General features: G+C 40.3%; 1 protein-coding gene across 4 annotated transcripts in view; it reads right to left on the reverse strand.

Annotated features, from left to right (window-relative positions):
* Positions 1-21,311, reverse strand: part of VAV3 (vav guanine nucleotide exchange factor 3) — a 216,209-nt gene that overhangs the window by 40,962 nt on the left and 153,936 nt on the right. For all 4 annotated transcript variants that reach the window (XM_081865819.1, XM_081865816.1, XM_081865817.1 and 1 more), the window contains exons 17-19: positions 19,741-19,841; positions 11,487-11,509; positions 8,476-8,521 (exon numbers count right to left, since the gene is read on the reverse strand). In XM_081865819.1, coding sequence (XP_081721945.1) covers positions 8,476-8,521; positions 11,487-11,509; positions 19,741-19,841 — 170 coding nt within the window. The remainder of the gene's footprint in view (positions 1-8,475; positions 8,522-11,486; positions 11,510-19,740; positions 19,842-21,311) is intronic.

Below are 21,311 nucleotides of genomic sequence, written 5' to 3' on the forward strand. Positions count from 1 at the left end.
ATTCACAGGTTATGTGTTCATGAACATAGTCTGTCTAAATTGCACTCATATGGTATAAAGCCATCCAAGATGGTGGTCCTTACTGCAACGTCTCAGAGAAAATTTCACAGTTAAACTATGTGTGAAGAAGTAGTTTCTTTTGTCTTTCTTGAATTTCCCAACATTCAGCTTTGTTAGATGGCCCCAAGTTCTAGTATTAGCGTACTGAATGCAACACAAGGATGTCTCAAATAAAAGCAGCAACAGAAACACAAAGCTCCATGTACCAGTTTCTGTTGGACTCCAATTTACGAACATCATTTTACAAATTTATTTTACCAATTCTGCTCATAGTTAAAAGGCGAACCAGAACATGTTTATCCTCCAAGCCCAATAACTATTCAACACTCCCTCCTCCAAACGTGTTAAGGCTCCTCAGGTAAAGGGAAACTTTCTGACTCATGCACAGCATGCTCACCTGAGAGTTCAGCCTACCCAGACATCTGGAGATTGCCTGTATTGATTAAGGATATAGAACCAGCGTTTCTAGAGGTAACATGCATTATTCACTACTTTCAGTTTCAAAAGGAGGAAGGCGCATAAGCCTTATCATATTAAGAAGCAGAAAAACCATGCTACTATGGTATGGGGGGTGGAATAGAGAATTGTTCTCCACCAGTTTGGGCAATGTACTTGAGAGTATAGTAGCAAGTCAGTTTCAGGAATACTTGAGAGAAGCTGATTGTTTAGGCCCATTTCAATCTGGCTTCACACTGGTTTTGGCACTGAAATGGCTTTGGTCACCCTGGCTGATGGCCTTTAATTAGAAGGAAGAAAGTGCGAATGCCAATTCTCCTTGATGTCTCAGCAGTTTATCATTATGCACAGTATCTGGTGGGTTTCTCTCGACTCCGAGTATATTTCAGAAGCACATTGTTATAGTGGTTCCACTCCTACCTACTGGGCTGGTTCCAGAGAGTAGCAATGGAGGACACCTGCTCAGCTGCTTGGCAACTGTGCTGTGGGATCCACGCGGCTTTATGTTGTCCCCCACACTATTTAACTTCTATGGATTACTGCAATGCACTCTGCATGGGGCTGCACTTGATGACAACATAGAACCTTGAACTGGTCCAAAATCCAACAGCCAGATTACTGACTGGGGTTACATTCAGAACTCATATAATCAACAGCTATGTTGATTGCCAGTTTGTTTCTGGGCCCAATTCACGGTGTTCATGTTAGTGTTTAAAGCCTTAAACGACTTAGACCAATATCTGTCAGATTTCCCCTTTCCCTATAGACCCTCTCAGGTGTTAAGAACAGCAGAGGTGGCCCTCTTGGTAGTTCCACTGCTCTCAGAAGCTGATGTGGGGTGGCCTGGGAAAGCACATTATTTGTAAAAATCCCCAAGCTGTGGCAAAAAATAAATAAATCAGAGTTTTGTTCATTCACTCAGATAACCCCCCTCTTCTCCCTAATATGCTTTCATAGTTCTCCTTCCTGAATGTCTAAAGGGTTCTCTCCTTTTCCCAGTCTTTTGCAGGCTTCAAGTGGGAAGTAAGTAAAGCATTGTGTTCTCTTTACAACCTCTCTCTATAAGCCACCATCATTCAAGTTGCTACTGTAGCGGCTGAACATACAATTTAAAAAAAAAAAAAGCAAAAGAGAACATTTATTCATTACATCCAACAACGTATCATTAATATTTAAAAACTTTATAATGGAGTAGCAATAGCATGACAGTACACTTTTTAAAAATGATGATACCTCCCACAATACAAGCCTTCACTAGGAAGCTTTGCTTTTCACTCTCACTACTAAGGAAAGCAACCATCTCTTTTTCGTGTTTAGATTATAAAGTTGGGAGATTTCTCTGATGGTCATTTAATAAAATTATTCTGACTTACAATTATGATGCCTCATAAATTGATGAAAGTTTTTAATGAACTAACAGCCTCTAAAATGAGCCAACACCAATGCAATGTATCTTCTCAGGTCTGGCTTACAGAATAAAACTAACAGAACCTTCTGCATCATTTATTATCAAGGGCAGGCTCATGTGAGAATGCATTGCAGTAGTCTAGCTGAAGAGTTCACAATTGTGAACATTACCTTTTCTAAGTATAGCTATGAATACTTTTATCTTACGTAGTTCTGTCTGGAGTGCTACCTCCACATGGCCTTTGTTTACATCATAAAATGTCACAACGACCTGTTCCTATCAGACTCAATTCTAGCAGAATTCAACAGCAGTGTCAGTCATGAAAGTTCATCCTCCAAGCAACTTAGGGGTGGGAACTACTCCAAACTGGCCCACGCATTAAGTTAAACAATAACCTAAGAAATTAAACACAATCAGGCAAGGGTTCTAGTGCTTCAGATGAAGTTACTATTAAATTCAGTAGCTCACGTTAAAGATTAATCAGACAAACTGATAATGTGACTACATAATATAGAAGTGTGACTGTGCTAGACATCAAGGTCTTTAATTTTAGCCACAGAAACGGAAATGACTTACAGTGTACTTCTGTTCTTCATGATTCAAAGAGGGCATTTTAGGAGTTATTGAGAATAGGAGCAGCTACAGGGTTATGGGGTTCTTCAAGGGCAGTCGGGAAAGGCAGGAGGCAGGCCCTCTAAACCTGCTTCTGGACCAATGTTCCTAGTCTTGAAGGCATCCCTCCAGAGTCAGGAGGGAACTGCAAGGATTCCTCCCTAGGCTACCCTTTCCATTTACTTTATTTCCATTCATGAATCATTTCATAGGAAACATCTCAAGACATCTTCAAGAAAAAACGTATGGAAAACATGCATAGAAACAATTTCAAATCCCATACAGGTACAGTCTGGGATAAATTATTAATTTTTAAAAAACCACCTTAAAATGTTTGTTGAAGGAGGAAGATGGGAAAGCCACAGAGGACAAAGATTTGATGAGATGGGAGACTGATAACACAGGATATGTCCAAACTGTTTCCTAAGCAAGTGAATGGAACTTTTCTTAGGAACAGAAGAGAGTATTATTAAATTACTATTAAATATTAAATTAAATTACTTAAGTGAAAATAAGGTTGGAAGGATTTGCTGAAATAACAATTTGAACTAGAATATAAAATTGGGAGGTGTGAGGAGGTCAAGGAAATAAGTAAAGGAAGAAAGTTAAGTAAAGGTTTAATCTGTTCTTTTTCTTTTTTAAGCGAATGTATTTTTATTTTTATTTTTATTTTCTGTTGCTGTTGTATTCTTTTTTTTGTATTTTGTATTGTTCTTTTTTCTTTTTGTAACTTTTAAACTCTGAATAAATATTATTTTTTAAAAAAAAAGGAACAGAAGAGAGTGAAATTTGGAAAACCTTAGATGGAGGAAGTGCCTCCCACTACAGGTTCTCTTTTCCCTTTATTCCCTTTATTCAGAAAAACACGTATGTCCATTATTTGAGAGTACCACCTCTCTCCATATGAACCTATCCGAACCCTGAGATCAGCCTCTGAGGCCCTTCTTCATGCGCCTCCTCAGTGAGAGGTCCGGAGTGTGGCAACATGAGAATGGGACTTTTCTGCAGTGGCTCCCCGTTTGTGGAATGCTTTCCCCAGGGAGGTTCGCCTGGCACCTTCATTATACACTTTAGGCGCCAGGTGAAAACGTTCTCTTCAACCAGGCTATTGGCTGGTGACATCCCATGACATTTTAAATGTGTTGTGGGAAGGAGAATTATAGGCTGCTTGTTGTTGTTGTTGTTGTTGTTGTTGTTCTTATTTTTACTATGTACTTTGTGATTTTTATATTGTGATTTTATGTTGTGAACTGCCCTGAGATCTATGGATGAAGGGTGGTATACAAATTTTAAAAAGAAAGAAAGAAAGAAAGAAAGAAAGAAAGAAAGAAAGAATATATTTACAACAAATAAAAACTCCAACAGTACTGGAGGCATAAATCTCTGCCAACTGTTACTATACATGAACAGAGTCAACGGAAGATGCACACAGCAGGTGGTCTTGGGCAGCAGTGGGAAACCTCCAACTCATAGGCATAATAAGGCCTGGCATGGGCTTCTACTTTGGCTCACAGGGCCACTTTCCCCAAACTACACCCACCTGTACCACACCTGGCATCCAATGTGCCATCAGGTGTGGAGCAGCTAAAGACATAGCTGCAAAGGAACCATCAGCAGACTTAAAGTGTCTCCTGGCTGTTCTTTGGTCACCAAGGCTTTTTGTAAGTGTGAATCAGCTGATTGGCACTGATACCAAGGGAACTTTGCAATGCAGTCAGATCCTGCCCAAAGGGGCATGCTTTAAGTGTCAATCAGCTGATTAGTCCTTATAGTAAGCCTTGCAATGAAACCCCTCCTTTGACTGCGCAGTTTGAAATTAAACTCTACGGACAAAGTGACATTTCTCCTTTGCAGACTAGCTTGAATTCAAACCTACTTGTAAAGGAAAACACTTCATCTGACATCCATGGTGGCCTCAAGAGAGATAGATAGGTGAGTGGGCCACCCATCTGTCACAGTGGTTCTGGGGGGTATGTCAGGATCTGGCCTGCCAACTGAATCCACTTTAGGGCAGAGCATGGCAGCAGCTCCACACAGTTCCTTCGGCAAGCTACTGAAGTAGGATTTTCCCCCACGAGAGATAAGATCATTTAGCCTTCAGTAGTTTTACAAAGCTTTGTTAAGTCTCTGTGTGAGAAGTGCTTTGAAGCAGAAGTTAAATTATTACTGAATTAAGTAAATGAGTCGCTTTTGGTGGAGGGGAAATACTCCCTTTTGCTTTGTGTTAATGTTCTGTTATTATTTAAAGAATAGTAACGACAACAACATTCCTAACGTTCAGTGATTGATTTCTTGGTTAGGCTTCTGAGGAAGAGTGTGATAATTAATAACAGTAGTGATTACACTTGAGAATTACTGCAAGAGTCAAGTCTCCATTGTTACAGCACGTGGATCTCAAGGGGTGTCCAGAGCACAGTCTAGTCCTCTTGTGCTGGATGAGTTTCAGTTGGTAAGGCTTAAGGACATGGACAAGGTGATTGGAATGGTCAGGGCAGCCACTTGCATTCTGAACTCTTGCCCCACTTGACTGATGGAAACCAGCAGGGAGGGAAAGCTGGCTGGACCAGGGAGGTGATTAATGCCTCCTGGTGAGAGAGAGGGTGTTCCCTGCCTGCTTGAAGGAGGCAGTGGTAAAACTACTCCTAAAGAAATCCTCCTTGGACTCAGAAAACCTAAGTTACTACCGGCCAGTTGCTAATCTTCCCCTTCTCTCCTTTTGTAAGACTCGGCACTCAAAATACACAACAGGCCCTGACCATGAAGTATAATCAGGCAGAATCACCAAGTTCTGTGGAGAAAATAAAACTATATAGAAGCCAGACTTGCAAGAAAATGTCTTAACAGAAATAAGCCAGAGCAGCCCATGTAAAAAACTCATCTAAAAAAACAGGGAAATTTTGCTGCTGTTCCCCTTCCCTGCCCCATCGTCAACTTGAAGACAACAGCAAAAACTATCAGCCAAGTTGTACAGAGGCAGGATATTTGTCCATCTAGCAGTACACAGGCTTTAAAAAGTTGGTTGAAGGCAAGAGGCATGCTGGTTCTTGTCCTGCAACTGAGAGTTAATGTATTATTTTGGGGAGAGGCAGTATAGTTGGCATAACTGCAACAGTTGAAATAATACTGCCAAGCAATGAACAAGAGATTTTACAGAAAATAAGCATATCAGATAGGGAAACCACTGAGTTGGTTTAATTGCCGTTGTTGAGTCATCTAGTTTTGTACCTAGCTGCAATCATCAGAGGCGCAAAAGATAACTTCTAACCTGCAGGGCTCAATGTAATTATGGGAGGTAGTTTAAAACTCTTTGTTTTGGTTTAGGGGTTGTTGTTTCTTTGCAACTGTCATGAGACACTTCAGCAGTGGACGTGCTAAGAGACTTAAGCTGCATGAATCATAAGGATAATGGCAGCTGTAAAAACAGATTCTGGAACTACACGTGCTCTACCATGAATAATTACTGGCATGAACCTGTGCAATCAGATTCCCATTGTGACCAGAAGTAATGAAATATTACTCTCTTGGCATCAAGCAATTTTTAAAAAATGGGTTAGGCTGATGGTTCTCAGACTGTGACACATCATGGGGGAGGGTGAAGCAAAGTGGCTTCTGAAGGGGCAAGATCAATCCAGGTGTACATATGAGTTAACAGGAAAAATATGCTCTGTGGTGTGGCTGAAATGGAGCCCAGCACCAGGTACAATGCTTTTGATTAAAGCAATCCAATGGGCACAGGGCAAGCAAAATTGTATCATTGTGGAGATTAGCCAATCCACCTCCCTGTCCAATCTTGACAATGGGTGCTGGGCCAAAACATAGCTTGCTGCACCACCCAGCTAGGTTTCAGTAATAGGTACCAGATAGGCTCCTTCTTTCAGGACTTGGGAATCCTTAATTCCTTAAGTCCTTAATTCATTAGCCTCTGTGCCACACATTTATAACTTTTCAATGTGGAAAAGTATCTCCAAAAGCACAGTGAAGCAACACTTGGCTTCAGGCAACAGCTATATTTCTTTCAAAATGCCCAATATGGTAAGGTTCTTTTTTTACAAAGGGAGTGGTTAGTCAAGACAATTTAACCATTTGCATTTCAACTCCCATGCAACTGAGCAGTAAGTACAGCAGCTGGTTTTTTTCTGCAGATATGAAGCTTCCGCCATCACCTGCTTAGTTATGGGCTTGAACTCCTGTTTCAGGTGCAAATCGTTCTTAAAGGTGAAGGTAAAGGGACCCCTGACCATTAGGTCCAGTCAGGACTGACTCTGGGGTTGCGGGGCTCATCTCGCTTTCTTGGCCGAGGGAGCCGGCGTACAGCTTCCGGGTCATGTGGCCAGCATGACTAAGCCGCTTCTGGCAAACCAGAGCAGCACACGGAAACACCATTTACCTTCCCGCTGGAGCAGTACCTACTTATCTACTTGCACTTTGATGTGCTTTCAAATTGCTAGGTTGGCAGGAGCAGGGACCAAGCAATGGGAGCTCACCCCACCACAGGGATTCGAACCACCGACCTTCTGATCAGCAAGCCCTAGGCTCTGTGGTTTAACCCACAGCGTTACTACATTTAACGACTCAATAATCTGACTTGCTTTTGAAAAAGAGCTCATAAAAAAACCAAAAAAACCCCCCACCCTCCTCACACAGTTACTGTATATATGTGCATTCAATGCTTAAGAGAAAGAACTTGCAGTTGATTTTATCAGTCAAACGACCAGAACTACATGTTTATTCAGTCAAACCACATTTGCAAAAACCCTGGTACTGCTTTCTTTGACAGAAACCTGGGTCTGGTGAGAGGTGGGGGAGACAGTTGTAGAGGGAATGAGGAGAAAGATTAAGAACATAAAAGTCAAAGTGCATTCTGTTTGGAGTCTTGCACCTCAAAATACCTAATACCTGCTGCCTTCAGACTCTATGAAAAACAGCAGCTGTTGAGAACAGAGTGTTGCAAGATTAGGCATCAATTTTAAAATACTTGCTCTGTTTAAGCAGCATAAGGTGAGGGAAGAGTTACCAAAAGCCCAGGGGCTTCTAGGTATGTAAGCAAAGTTTAAGAGCACCACTTGTAAAAGCAAAGCAGCAAAGCACACATACAAACACACACACACACACACAGAGAGAGAGAGAGAGAGAGAGAGAGAGAGCGAGTTCAGATAGTCTTATGATAGTCATATGACTGTACCCTTGAAAACACGGTCAGGAAAGTGATTAGCAGCCTGAGAGCTTATTTGAATCCAAGCCATAGAATTCAGCAAAACTAAAAGGTCCCAGTGCTGAAATAACAATTTCCACTGGTGCAACATCAAAACACACTGCACTGACAGTCTTGACTGTTTCAGTGAATATAACAGCAGCTGCATGCAGGAGAGTGATACTACAACAGTACATGCAACTTTACTTTTAGTAGTAAGAAACTATTACACAGAGGTGCCTGCGGCCTCAACACTGGAAATATTTTAAGCAGGCTTAAAAACCTCTCAGATCACTTTCTCTTAATAGCTGTTTTCTCAGAATTGGTTGCTTTCCTACGGATAGTGCAGATGGATGTTCATTTATTTTGATATTTTTAAACTTTTCCAACTTGTCTATGTTAGCTCTTGCTATGCTTTTAATTTTTTTTATTTTTACTGTTTTATTATGTTGTGAGTGGGCTAAGGTGGTGTACATATGATTGTATAAATGATATGGTAAGAAACTGGGAAGGGTATTGTATCTTGCTAGGCCTGTGGTGAAAGAATACAACAGACTTTTAAGATCAGACTTACATCTGCCAGCTTACATCTTACTGCTATCACTGAGATGCCTTGTGGGTCAGATTGGTGGTACTCGTTCCCCCAAAAGAAAGAAGCTGTATAAATAACATCTGATAATGAGATTCAAACCATTAATTATCCTGTGCTAATTCTAAAGTTTTAATGATGAAAAAGAGAAACACAGACCTGGGTCCATATGCCTGGAGCTCTTTCGGAGTCCATTTGGTCGTCTCTGTGTATTTGAAAAGCACAAGTTAGATACTTGTTTTGAAAACCCATTCCTATCCAGTTAGTCTCTGCACTCTACACTCCACACTCCTTTGACTTTCCTAGAAGGGCTGGCCCAAGACATTTTGCTGTCCTCAGTGGAAGCCAAATAGTGCTTGCACACTCTCCCTCACCTTGGACAGGCACTGCAACAGTTCCTGCCCCCCGCATGTTCCATGTCACAGTGCCCAACAGGAGAAGCTGATGCAAAAAATTATAATAATCCCCTCTTCCTAAAATTTACTTTCAAGGTAAGACATAAAATGTGTAGAAGTATGGAATATAAATTACAGACAAAGCTCACCACGTACAAAGAGTGTTGTTTCCCATCCCTCAGACGGACCATCTGTCATTAAAGGTTTCTGCAGAATTTACTTGGTATAGGCAGTGATGAGCAGGTTGCATTTGTGTGTTTAAAAAAGCAGGCAGCTGTTACTCTGCAGAAGATGTTCTGCATGTCTGTTCTGCCCATGATCTCACTAAAAACGTGTACAGCTTCCCAATTTACATATAACTAAAGCCATTTTCACTTTCCAATAAAAAAGAAGAAGAAGGCTTCAAAAGCTTCAATTTTCATTTACAGTGAAGCTCTAACTGACCACATAAAAGCGTATGAGGCTGTTGCAAATGTAATTATAATAAAAAGTAATTTCTACTTCACTTTTATGTTCCTTGCTAGAGTGGAAGAAATGAGCTGCAATTTTGAGAACGAATGGAGACCCTGATTATTTTGCACGCTACATGAGATAATTCTGCAACAGCCGTTTACAGAAGAAGCTTCTTTTTAAATATTTTTATTAACCTCCAAGGCAAGTTTGGGAGGAAGGGGAAAGTAGAACATTACATAACGTTACATAATAAATGACTACCTTAAAAGACCAAGTCAACAAGAGTCTGTAAATTGCAGGGCCCTGTACATTTTGGTGCTCAAAGAAGAATGTTCAGATGGGGGTTAAAAAAAAAAAAACTCTTACTTTTTAACCACACTTGCCTGTTACAAGTTAGGAGGTACAATGTATGTTTTGAAACACTTAAAAATGCAACAAAATATGCATTTTTGTAAAGTAATTAACAAGTCGCTGCCCTTTAGCATTATCCCAAACTCTACTGCCTGAAGCAAGCCAACCCAGCCTGCAAAGTAGTGGCGATGACTTCAGCAAGGCCTCCTCCACCAAGCTCTATGGAGAAATGCTCTCAAGGAACATTCAGTAGCTTCGACATCACATTGCCAGACATAAGAAACGTCACGTGCAAGCAGAAAAGACTCTGGTCAAGAGTGTGACACAAACAATAATTATACTGCAGTGAACTTCTCCCTCCTTTTTGGAGCTCTGCAATCAACCAACCTGTACTTGGAGATTATATAATCTCCTCAGGAAACAGAGCACCGTTTTACAGCCATGCGTGCTGATCCTCTAGACTGAGAATTGTGCAGACCCTACTAACCAACCGGAATTGGTGTGTAACAATTTGCACATGCAGGCACCACGTTGGCCTCAACCTTTGCACTGTCAAAGTAGGTGCAAATCAGAGAGCTCCAACACCAACTGACACATGTTTTTTATGGCCTTTACTGCTTAGTAATCATTAACTGGCTCATTCACAGAAGAGCTTTCCAGGACATGGAAGCTCCCAGTGGTGTTCATCCTGGATTTACCACCTCAGGAGCCATCTCACTACTGTCCATCTATTTTGCAGAACATAATGTTTTTCATTCCTGTGCATCAATGGAACAAGGGGCGGACTTTTAGGTGGATCTTCTCAATAAGATTATTATTTTGCAGCCGCCCGCAACACCCTAAATCCAGCGCTGATGGAATCATCCCTAAGTGTCCAGCACTGTTACACAGAGAATGGAGAATGTAATGCAAGGCAGAGAGAGAGAGAGAGAGAGAGAGAGAGAGAGAATTTCTAATTCCACTTTTATTACTTAAGACTTATTGAGAACCAACTTCATTTGCTTAAGGATCAACTGTTAGTTCCAAGTAATTTCCCTGTGTTGCCTCATTGCTGGAGAATGTATGGAAAATGCTGCTTAGGGGTAAATCCACACTTCCAATGAAGTCTTAAGCTCCCAGTTGACATAAATCCCCTTCCAAATGGAAATGAAACATGCTACCCAAAAATATAAGCATTGCACGATATAATACAATGTACAGTTAAGTAACGCTCCCCAAGCAGCCTTTTCATTATCCGCGTTTAACTTAGCCCCACATTTCAGGGCAGTATAAAAGGATACAAGGGAATAAATGCAACATTTCCCCCCAAAACCAAGAGAAAAGAAACCTTTCTGCAAATGTACCAAAATTAACACAATATTCTGGGATTATTGTCATCTCATTGAATATGTGCCCATTACCATCCTGTCACAATATTAAAGATTCTCCAAGTGATCCCATGGCAAAGAACTCACCTTCAGAAATCAGCATTTGACTGCACATTTTACAGCACACATTTTACTGCTGAACTTTATACTCATGCATTACTCTTACATCAGTAGGTTGCAAAAAAAATAGACCACTTGTAATTCTTCTGCTAAATCCCATGGTAGTTTATCATACTGAACCATTACTTGGTTTTTTATACATGTTCTGCTAATGTCTTGAACACTAAGGAAGTCTGGAGAAAACATCAGCCCCATGAAATTAATAAGAAATCTGGGGCACGAGGCAACTAAAGTCTCCTTGTATTTTTCTTTTTCTAAAGAGTATTATACGCTATCCCCACTGAAACCAATGGGACTTGAAAATTCTTAATCTTGAGCAGATTCAACACTTTCACTACCTTTTTAATCCAATTTTGCCAGAGCACAAGCACAAAATGCCTTAAGTGATCCCAGCACTAACACCAAAAAATAAAAATGAAAAATGGAACATTTTAGATCAGCCACAAAATAAATGTCAACCCAAACTTCAAAAAGTTGCACTTACCTCATGTTTCAGGGTCCCGGGTTCTGAAACAAATGTAAAAATTGGCATAGTCAGAAACTGAAAGTTCACTCCGTTCAACAGTAATTCCTTGCTGTGCGGTTTGGTGAGAGTACACGGAGCTGCTTTGTTTAGCTAGCTGATACCTGTTTTATGCTCCACCAGCCCTGGGGCTCAGCTCGTTATTTTGCAAACTGTGTTCACTTACTTTTATTGGCTCAGGTTAAGCAGCACTGAACAGCCATAAACAGATTCAAGTTTATGCTTAACTCTGACGACACGCAGCTTTCCAAACCAACAAATCAGCTATATACATTCTGAAATAGTTTGATGAAAGGAAAAACTCAGAAGCTCAGACTTTACAGATTCAACATTTGCACTGCAGTGCAAGACTTCAGGAGACAGCATGGGAGCTTCTCTTCCCAAAGGAAATGAATCTGGGAACTATTACGTCAGATAATGCAAAATCCTTATTTATTTTGTATTCTGACAATAATGTTTTCCAGGAAGTTTTTGCATCCATACAATATATTGTGATGCCATGGATATTCCCAATAAAATAACTTGTCATGCTGGAATTTGGACTCTCTTATGTGAAGTACAAGCATACATAAAGCAGTAGCAACAAATACAATTACTAAGAGCTGTACTTTTCATTGCTGGAAATCTTTTGAAAAGTCAAGGAAACTTCAGCCATATGAGGTGGGGATGCCCATACGCAAAAGTTTATCAGAAGAAAATGAACATTTTAAGAGAGAAATTATCAAATAACACTATACTATTAGACTTGCTATCTGTTTTTCAGTCTACACAGGAGTTTTAATATGAAAGGAATGTAAGTTTAGTTATATATGGAAACTGCCAACACCAAACTTAAATGTTTTTTATAGATATATAACAGGTTTTTTTTATAGATATATATCAGAGGAGAATTGTCAAAAAGTTTATGGGAAAATGGTCACTGTTTATTGATTTTTGTAACCTGAATTTATTAATGGTAAGCTGGCAATTATACTCTAATATGCATAATTTTGAAAAAGTGTTTTAATAATGTTACTTTTAGATTAGAGTGAGTTGCATCAAAGCTGCAGGAGGAGCATTTCGCTTGCACAGTATGACTTCCCCATGCTATGCTCTCCCTGCGCACACACACACACACACACACACACTGCTCCAGAAGGTCTTTCAACACTTTGGGGCAGATTATCAGGGTGCATAAGGAGCTGCAAGGGAGAGGAGGGGGAAGTCCCATTGTGCAAGTGGAAGCCTTTTGTATGAGCAGAACAGCAGAGGTGAATACAACCCAGTATCAACAAACTTTTGAAAGCATGCTACAAAATTAATCTAGCTTTACCTTAATTTTTTCTAAAGTGTATTAATTGTAGACACTCTCTCTTGTTCTGTTTTTGTTTTTTAAATTAGGCTACAGGCTGGTCTACTATCCTTGCGTAGTCATCACTTACTGACTGCAGCATCAAGTAGTGACTTGCACTTCTGTTTGAACAATCATAGATTGTGCACCACAGATAGCCCTTAAGTATCACTTCTTATTACCGCAGATACAATGGCCTGCATCCAAATAACAGAGGAATCAGCTTTGCGCATCCCAATGGTGTTTGAATTCACATTTATCAAACAGTAGTCCTCTTTGGTAGGGAGCTTCAGAATCAGATTGCGTCATGGCACTGGTAGAAGGGGTGGGGTGGAGGGATTCAATCAAATATCTCACCGGCCATACCCCAAGCCATTGCTGCTTGGAAGAAGGAAGAAGAAGCTCTAAGTTTTGCAGATGGGTATCAAAGATTAAGAAGAGGTTTCTGGCTTTCCAAAGTAGCTGTAAATATTGCTTAGTGCTAAACTGATGTACTGCTGGGCTAGGGCTACCTTCTCTCTTTCAATTCCAACTGTATGTTTATAAGTAGATATTGCAAAAACAAGAATCTGGACAGAAAGGAGGAAAAGAAACCAGAGTTCTGCAGCTGGCTGACATAAAGCAGTCTTGTTGTAAGGTTGTGCTGGTGGTTTTAAGGCACTAATCCTGCTTTAAAGACAAGCACTGTCTTATTGATATGCATGCATACACACACACACACACACACACACACACACACACACCCTCTGCTTATATACATGTAAATCAACAAATGCTGCAAAACACACCTGAAGAGCACAATCATATTTATACTACTCAAAGATAAGCCCCACTGTATTCAAAGGAGCTTTCTCCATAGTAAGTATGTTGAGGATTGCAGCCTAAATCTCCAAATAATATCTTGTCATAATAAAACTGATCCTGCAACACTACTGTACCGGCTTCCCACTACTTAGGAAAGTGGAGACTTTGAAACAACACTATTTCTTACAAAAAGACAGAGAAAACTAAGAAAGAAACTGCATGAGCCACATCTAAAATGGCCACTCCTATGAACAAAGTTCAACTTTGGGCATTTTTTAAATGTATGCTCAGAGTATACAGTCCAAGACATGAGTGGGCCTGCCCTCCACTTTGTTTGAATAGCTTATCTTGAAATGAAGTACAACTCATGCTGTTTGGCAATACATATTACGTAATGCAACTGCTAGATCTGTTTATTTCCAGGCAGGTTTCCAAGTTTTATCCCTGCACTTTGCCTTACTGAAAACATAATACTGAATAGACCACTTTGGAAACATCAAGTCCAAACTGGTCTTAAGAACATGAGAATCTCCTTGTGGGATCACACCACCGACTTAGCAATCCATCTCTCACACCTGGCAGCCAAGTGCCCTTAGGACACAATGTCTCAAATCTCAACATGGTGAACTTAAAAATGCATGCCTCTACGACATTTTAGATGTACACATAAAACAACAACAGGTACAGCCAAACACACACAAGACCATGGTTCTGTGTTGCATCTGAATGTTACTAAAACAAGGGAAGGCATGAGGGCAGCCAAGCTTGGCTGAGAGCCAGTTCACACATTACATTTGATATCTCAGCGTTTGAGATGTTTCAAGTGTATGTGTGAAAGCAGCAAAGTGTTCACCATAGATGTAGGCTCACAAGGGAACCATGAACTGCCTGTACACACCGAAGCAAAAGAAGCAGCAGCAGATTTGCCTCTACTAATGTATGGATTGGCTCTTACACATGGCAACTATGAAGACTGAACATTTCTACCTATTTTTGTCAACTTTTAGCTCTACAGTCATCCCTCTTAAACAGTAATACAAAAGGATACTTGCTGATACTACCTCTGATTGGATCAGATTCAGCTTACCACTGGTCTGGTGAAATATGTCTCCATCAACCTCTGCAGGATTAAATCTTGCCAAGGTACATTCATTCGCCTTATCGCATAAACTTCTAATTAGAAGTTCAGGAAGAAGGTTCCACTTTCCTTCCTTTTCCAGTTATCTACCTGACAGGTAGCCAGGATGGAAAGTGGTGTCGGGGGTGTGGGGGTGTGGGTGTGCAATAAAGCAATCAGTGGTTCAGCAAAGAGTTGGGGAGCAGCTCAGTCTACACTTGAGCAACAAGTTGCTGAAACAGAAACCCTATTAGCTCCTTGTATCACATCCTGACTCCTGCTGTACAGGCTCCTCTTTCTGGTCATCTGCAGACTCGGCATTGAAGATGGCAAAGGCTAGACCAGCAACTCTCTCCCTTGAAAGCTACCAAGATGGTGCAGGGAATAAGAGGGTTCAGTCTCCTTGCCAGAGCCTCTGGCTTGAGACTGGTGCAGCCTTATGCAAGCATCTACTACTGAGCTTCATTTTGGGATGCAAACAGATTTTCTAATCACAAAATGCAAATATCATGCAGGGTTTTTTAGCCACCCTTAAATTACTATATGTGCCTGGACAACAATGCATGTCAATTATAGTAACCACCCTGAAGCCCTGATTAATGAATAGACTGACCAGATACAAAAGAACAATGTTCCTATACCTATAATAGTTCTTCAGAAGCAGCAATGTAAGCATGTGAAAAGTTGCATCTTCAGAAATTATCTTGGACACAGCTATTAAAAGGTACAGGAGCCCTAAACTTAAAGCTTTTGCAGATGACCTAGTTTTGACCCTGCAGGAGCCAGAATCTAGTACGAAAAGAGTATTACAATTGATTCAGGACTTTGGTCGGGTGGCGGGATTTAAATTAAACAAACAGAAAACCAAGGTGCTGGGAAAAAATTTGACAGACATAGAGTCAGAACGGTTTCAGAGAGAAACAGAACTAACTATGGTTAAAAAGGTAAAGTACCTAGGGGTAAACATAACAGCAAAAAACCTGAGTCTATTCAAGGATAACTATGAAAAAGGTTGGTCTGAAATTAAGAGAGACTTGGATAGTTGGACAAAATTGAAGCTTTCTTTGTTAGGCCGAATTGCTGCTATTAAGATGAATGTATTGCCAAAAATGTTGTTTTTGTTTCAAACATTACAGATTGTGGACAAAACGGAGTGCTTCCGGAAGTGGCAGAAAGATATATCTAAATTTGTCTGGCAGGGCAAAAAGCCCAGAATTAAGTTTAAGATATTAACAGATGCGAAAGAAAGAGGGGGCTTTGCCCTGCCAGACTTAAAGTTGTACTATGAAGCCGCAGCTTTCTGCTGGCTAAAAGACTGGCTACTTCTCGAAGACACTGACGTACTGGACCTGGAAGGTTTTAACAATGCTTTTGGTTGGCATGCATACTTATGGTATGACAAAGTTAAGATCAATAAGGCCTTTAAGAACCATATTGTCAGGAAAGCAGTGTTTAATGTCTGGACAAAATATAAAGACTTATTGGAAAATAAAACCCCAAGGTGGCTTTCACCTCTGGAGGCTAAGGCCCAAAAAAGACCCAATATGGAGGCCAAATGGCCAAAATATTGGGAAATATTAGAAAAAGATGGAGACAATTGGAAATTGCAGAGTTTGGAGAAAATGAAGGATAAGGTGCGAGACTGGTTACATTATGCTCAGATTAAAGAAGTTTTTAAAAATGACAAAAAGTTAGGGTTCCAGGTGGAGAAATCGAAGTTAGAAACAGAATTGTTAGAACCAAAGACCAAGGTACTATCTAGAATGTATAACTTGCTGCTAAAATGGAATACACAAGACGAAATGGTTAAATCGGCTATGATAAAATGGGCACAGGACATTGGGCATAACATTATGTTTGAGGACTGGGAAAGGTTGTGGACCACTGGGCTGAACTTCACCGCATGTAATGCTCTGAAGGAAAATGTAATGAAAATGATATATAGATGGTACATGACCCCAGTTAAACTTGCCAAAATATACCATTCGTCTGATAATAAATGTTGGAAATGTAAAGAAAATGAAGGAACATTCTTTCACCTCTGGTGGACATGCCCTAAGGTGAAGGTCTTCTGGGAAATGATATATAATGAGCTGAAAAAGGTATTTAAGTATACCTTCACAAAGAAACCAGAGGCCTTCCTTCTGGGTATTGTCGGCCAGAAGGTGTTAAAGAAGGATCGAACATTTTTTATGTATGCAACAACGGCAGCAAGGATTCTCATCGCAAAAAACTGGAAAACTCAAGATCTACCCACACTGGAAGAGTGGCAGATGCAGCTGATGGACTATATGCAACTGGCCGAGATGACTGGCAGAATCCGTGATCTGGGAGAAGAGAAGATGGAGGAAGACTGGGAGAAATTCAAGATGTATCTACAAAAACATTGTAATTTGGTTGAATGTTAAGAAGGATGCTAGATTATAAAAAATTGGCCACCACTAAACTAGATTTAAATTTGATGATAAGTGAGACTAAAGAAAATATAAAATTTTTTGGAAGAAGTGCTAGATTATATTTGAACGAGTGGACATGAGATTGTAAACAAGTTGATAATTTGTTTGGAAAAAAATTTTAACGATGTAAATGGGAGCGGGAGACGTGAGGGAGTCCAAAGAAGTGATGAAATTGTTGTGATAGAAGTAAGATCGTTTATTATTTGTGCATTTATATTTAAAAACTTTAATAAATATTTATATATAAAAAAAAAAGGTACAGGAGCCCTGTACTTATTTGCATTTTGTCACCCTATCAACTATACTAAGGTTTGCATATTCTTCCCAAGTCCTTTTCAGGGTGCAATTAAACCATTTCAGTTTGAAGGCTAGAGGCACAGATCACACATAGACAGCCTCATGGATTAAGGAATTGAATAAATTATCATTTTACAACAACAAAGCGGCAATATGTACTTTTTCAACTTTATTTAAAACCTCTGTCCAATGTCCTAAAATTAGAAATGCATTAAAAATGACCTAATCATGAACATACTTAGACTGCTTTGTCGAAAGCATAACGGTTTTTAGTTCTGGCATCTAATCTGAATAAAATCTAAAGGGAAGAAAAAAATTTCAAATGCTCTCCACAAAGGCCTGGTTTAGACACCACACTAATCTATAGTTTATTTAACCCCAAGTTTATTGTTGGCTTACAAACCTTGGTTTGTTTTGACTATGGCTTGGTGTTATGTGCAAACACAGCACCTTATCTGAACTACTGGTTTTTTGACCACCCTACCCCAGCCACACATGAAGCTACAAGAACAGCAGAAGTGAGAATGCTGCTACTACCTATAAATGCAAGCTGGTGGGTGAAGCTGGTTATTTCTGTTGCATTTCAATTGTCTAGATCTGCTGCAATTAATTATACAACCCACATGATGTTGTTCTCGTTTATAGTGATGTTTTAAGAGGATCTCTTATCTATTTGTTTTGAGTTATTTTAAATGTGCATTTTTACATTCTTTTTGCATTTATTTGTGATTTTTATGATGCTGTAAAATGCTCAGAGATTTCGTTGAAATATGGAGTGGTATATAAAATACCTAAATAAATAAAGCACAGCATGAGGCAAGAACAGCTAAAACAAAGCAACCGGGGGGGGGGGGAGGACAAGTCATGGTCTGCTTGATAATCCGTGGGAAAACTTGTGGTTAATTTGTGGCTTGTTAAACAAACCATGGGACGCCGGTGGCGCTGTGGTTTAAACCACAGAGCCTAGGGCTTGCCGATCAGAAGGTTGGCAGTTTGAATCCCCGTAACCTCCAGCGGGAAGGTAAATGGCGTTTCCGTGCGCTGCTCTGGTGCGCCAGAAGCAGCTTAGTCATGCTGGCCACATGACCCGGAAGCTGTACACCAGCTCCCTCGGCCAGTAAAGCGAGATGAGCACCGCAACCCCAGATTCGTCAGGGGTCCCTTTACCTTTACCTAAACAAACCATGGCATAGCATTTTGTGTGGACCTGGCCGTTATGTCATGCCCCTGGGAGTGACAAATCAAAAGGAAAATGCTATCGAAATTTCTTCAAAGGGAACCTTACATAATTATAGTCAAATGTCTTATATTACTTTAGGACAACATATCCATGTTGATAAGAGGCAGGAAAGTTTAATCAGGGAAGTATCTCAAATATTGCGGTGCTTATCTCGCTTTACTGGCCGAGGGAGCTGGCGTACAGCTTCCGGGTCATGTGGCCAGCATTTATTTTCAGGGATGGGGATTTTGAATTGCAATAGCTTTGAAAATCTAACTTTTACTGCAGTGCTGGAGAAGTCTGGACCCATTTTGAGAGTTGAACGTAGGTATGTAAGAAGGCATCGTTTTCTGTTCCACCATTCCCTATATACAGCACTGTCTGTTCTGCTGCAGTTTGTCTTCTTCCAAAAACTACATTATTTGTCTTACTGTCCCACTGTGATGAAATTTCATCACTTACGTAAAATGCGCAGTTAATTACATAAATCATATTGTCATCACATTACTGTCACCATTGGTTCCAGCTACATACACTGGCATGCAACCCCTGAATCACTGTTGCGTGTGGCTCCCAGTGGGAAAAGGGTGAACAGCCCTCAGTTGTGTGGGGGGATCTGGACCTCCACCAGAATTCTGAGGCACCCGGACCGTAGCTATCCCACCCTTGCTGTTTCATGTTGCAACATATTGAGGTAGAGCATGAGACACTAAACTACAGGGTCGTGGGTTCGAGCGCTACGTTGGGCAAAAGGTTCCTGCATGGCAGGGTTGGACTAGATGGCCCTCATGGTCCCTGCCAACTCTACAGTTCTATGAGTCTCTTATTCCAGGACTTCAAAATGCAATTATAATTATGCTTATAAAAGATCACTACAAAAGAGTATCTGCAATGCAACGAACACAAATTAGAAGAAAATTAAGTCTTAATTATAAATGGCAAGCTTTATGGCCTAATTAAAAAATTTATCCCAAACAATAAAAATGACTTACCACCCAAATTAGCTCTGCCACAATTGTCTAGCCTTCCCAAACATTCTTTGTGGACTCCAGCTCCGCACTTTGAACATAAATAGCCTTGACAAAAGGTTCCCCTGCAATACAAAGTAAGACGGTGGGGGAAATTAGAAGAAAAACCTCAACCTTTTGTGTACAACCATGTTATTTGCAAGACAGTTTGGAAAGTTGTATTCTGTAGACTCCAGCATGGGCCAGGAACTGGGGGGAAACAAGTCTGGGTTCAGATACCACAACAAGCCAGATTCTGCCTTGCTTCTTTTCTATGATTCTATTAGGAAGAACTTCCTGACAGTAAGAGCTGTTCGACAGTGGAATTTGCTGCCAAGGAGTGTGGTGGAGTCTCCTTCTTTGGAGGTCTTTAAGCAGAGGCTCGACAACCATATGTCAGGAGTGCTCTGATGGTGTTTCCTGCTTGGCAGGGGGTTGGACTCGATGGCCCTTGTGGTCTCTTCCAACTCTATGATTCTATGATTCTATGATTCCCAACAGCATAGCAACAGGAGGAAGGAAGGAGGAGCAGTGGGAGAGGTTTTCAGCACTGTGCACTAACACTCTGTGTGTTCACATTAAACCATAGTTTGCTTTTGACTATGGTTTAATATGACATGCAAATCAGGGCGCAGGAATTCATTATTATTTTTGCTTTCACATAAATGCACTGTATCATCACAATTTCTGTTTTACCTTCCATAACCGAGAACACATTACAATAGAAATACATTTTTTAATGTGCAATAAATCTTTCAGGGGCAGTGAAGAAAGAAGAAATGGCTTATCTAAGGAAAAAATAACTTTATGGCTCATTAACAATAAAGGCTTCTCGGGGTTTGGGGGCCATCCAGCTGAGGTTCCACTCTTTATTCCACAAAGAGTAAATTGTGTTTAGTAATAGCCACATGTTGCTTCAAACTGTTCAAGGAATGAGGCTCGATGGTTTTTCATTTCCATTGACTTTAACCGACCAAAATCTTTTCATAGACACTTAACCTTCCAATCACCTCATTCATAGAATATGCTCTGTGTTCTGGCCATAGTACAGTTTACAAGAGAGAAATTGCTTTGGACCACTTGTGGAGAAAACAGACTGCAAATAAAGACTGTGGCTCATAACAATGAGCAAGCTGTCAGAATGCTAACTTCAGGAACACCATGAAAAAACATTTTGAAACTGAAATAATGAAAGGAACAGAGTGTTAGGATCAAAAGAAGTTGCATGTGCATGCAGAGGAGAATTGAATAAGCAACCAGAATGTTCATTATTGCCATTCCAGAGGAGACAAGCTACTTTTTAAACTTAACAACAGCTTGGCTCCTCAGCATTAGAAATTACTAAAAGAAAAACTGTGTGTGTGTGTGTGTGTGTGTGTGTGTGTGTGTGTGTGTGTGTTTCTGGTTATCCAGACACATGCTACTTCTTTGGGTCCAAACCTAGGTCTGAAAATTCACACTAGAAATAATTATGGCATGCAGTGGATAAAAATTACAGCTACAGAGTTTTTAAATGATTCAGTGCTAGAAAAACTAAAGTTCCATTTTGGAACCTT

Source organism: Podarcis erhardii (assembly GCF_964252035.2).
Source record: "Podarcis erhardii genome assembly, chromosome: 6".
Classification (NCBI taxonomy): Eukaryota; Metazoa; Chordata; class Lepidosauria; order Squamata; family Lacertidae; genus Podarcis; species Podarcis erhardii.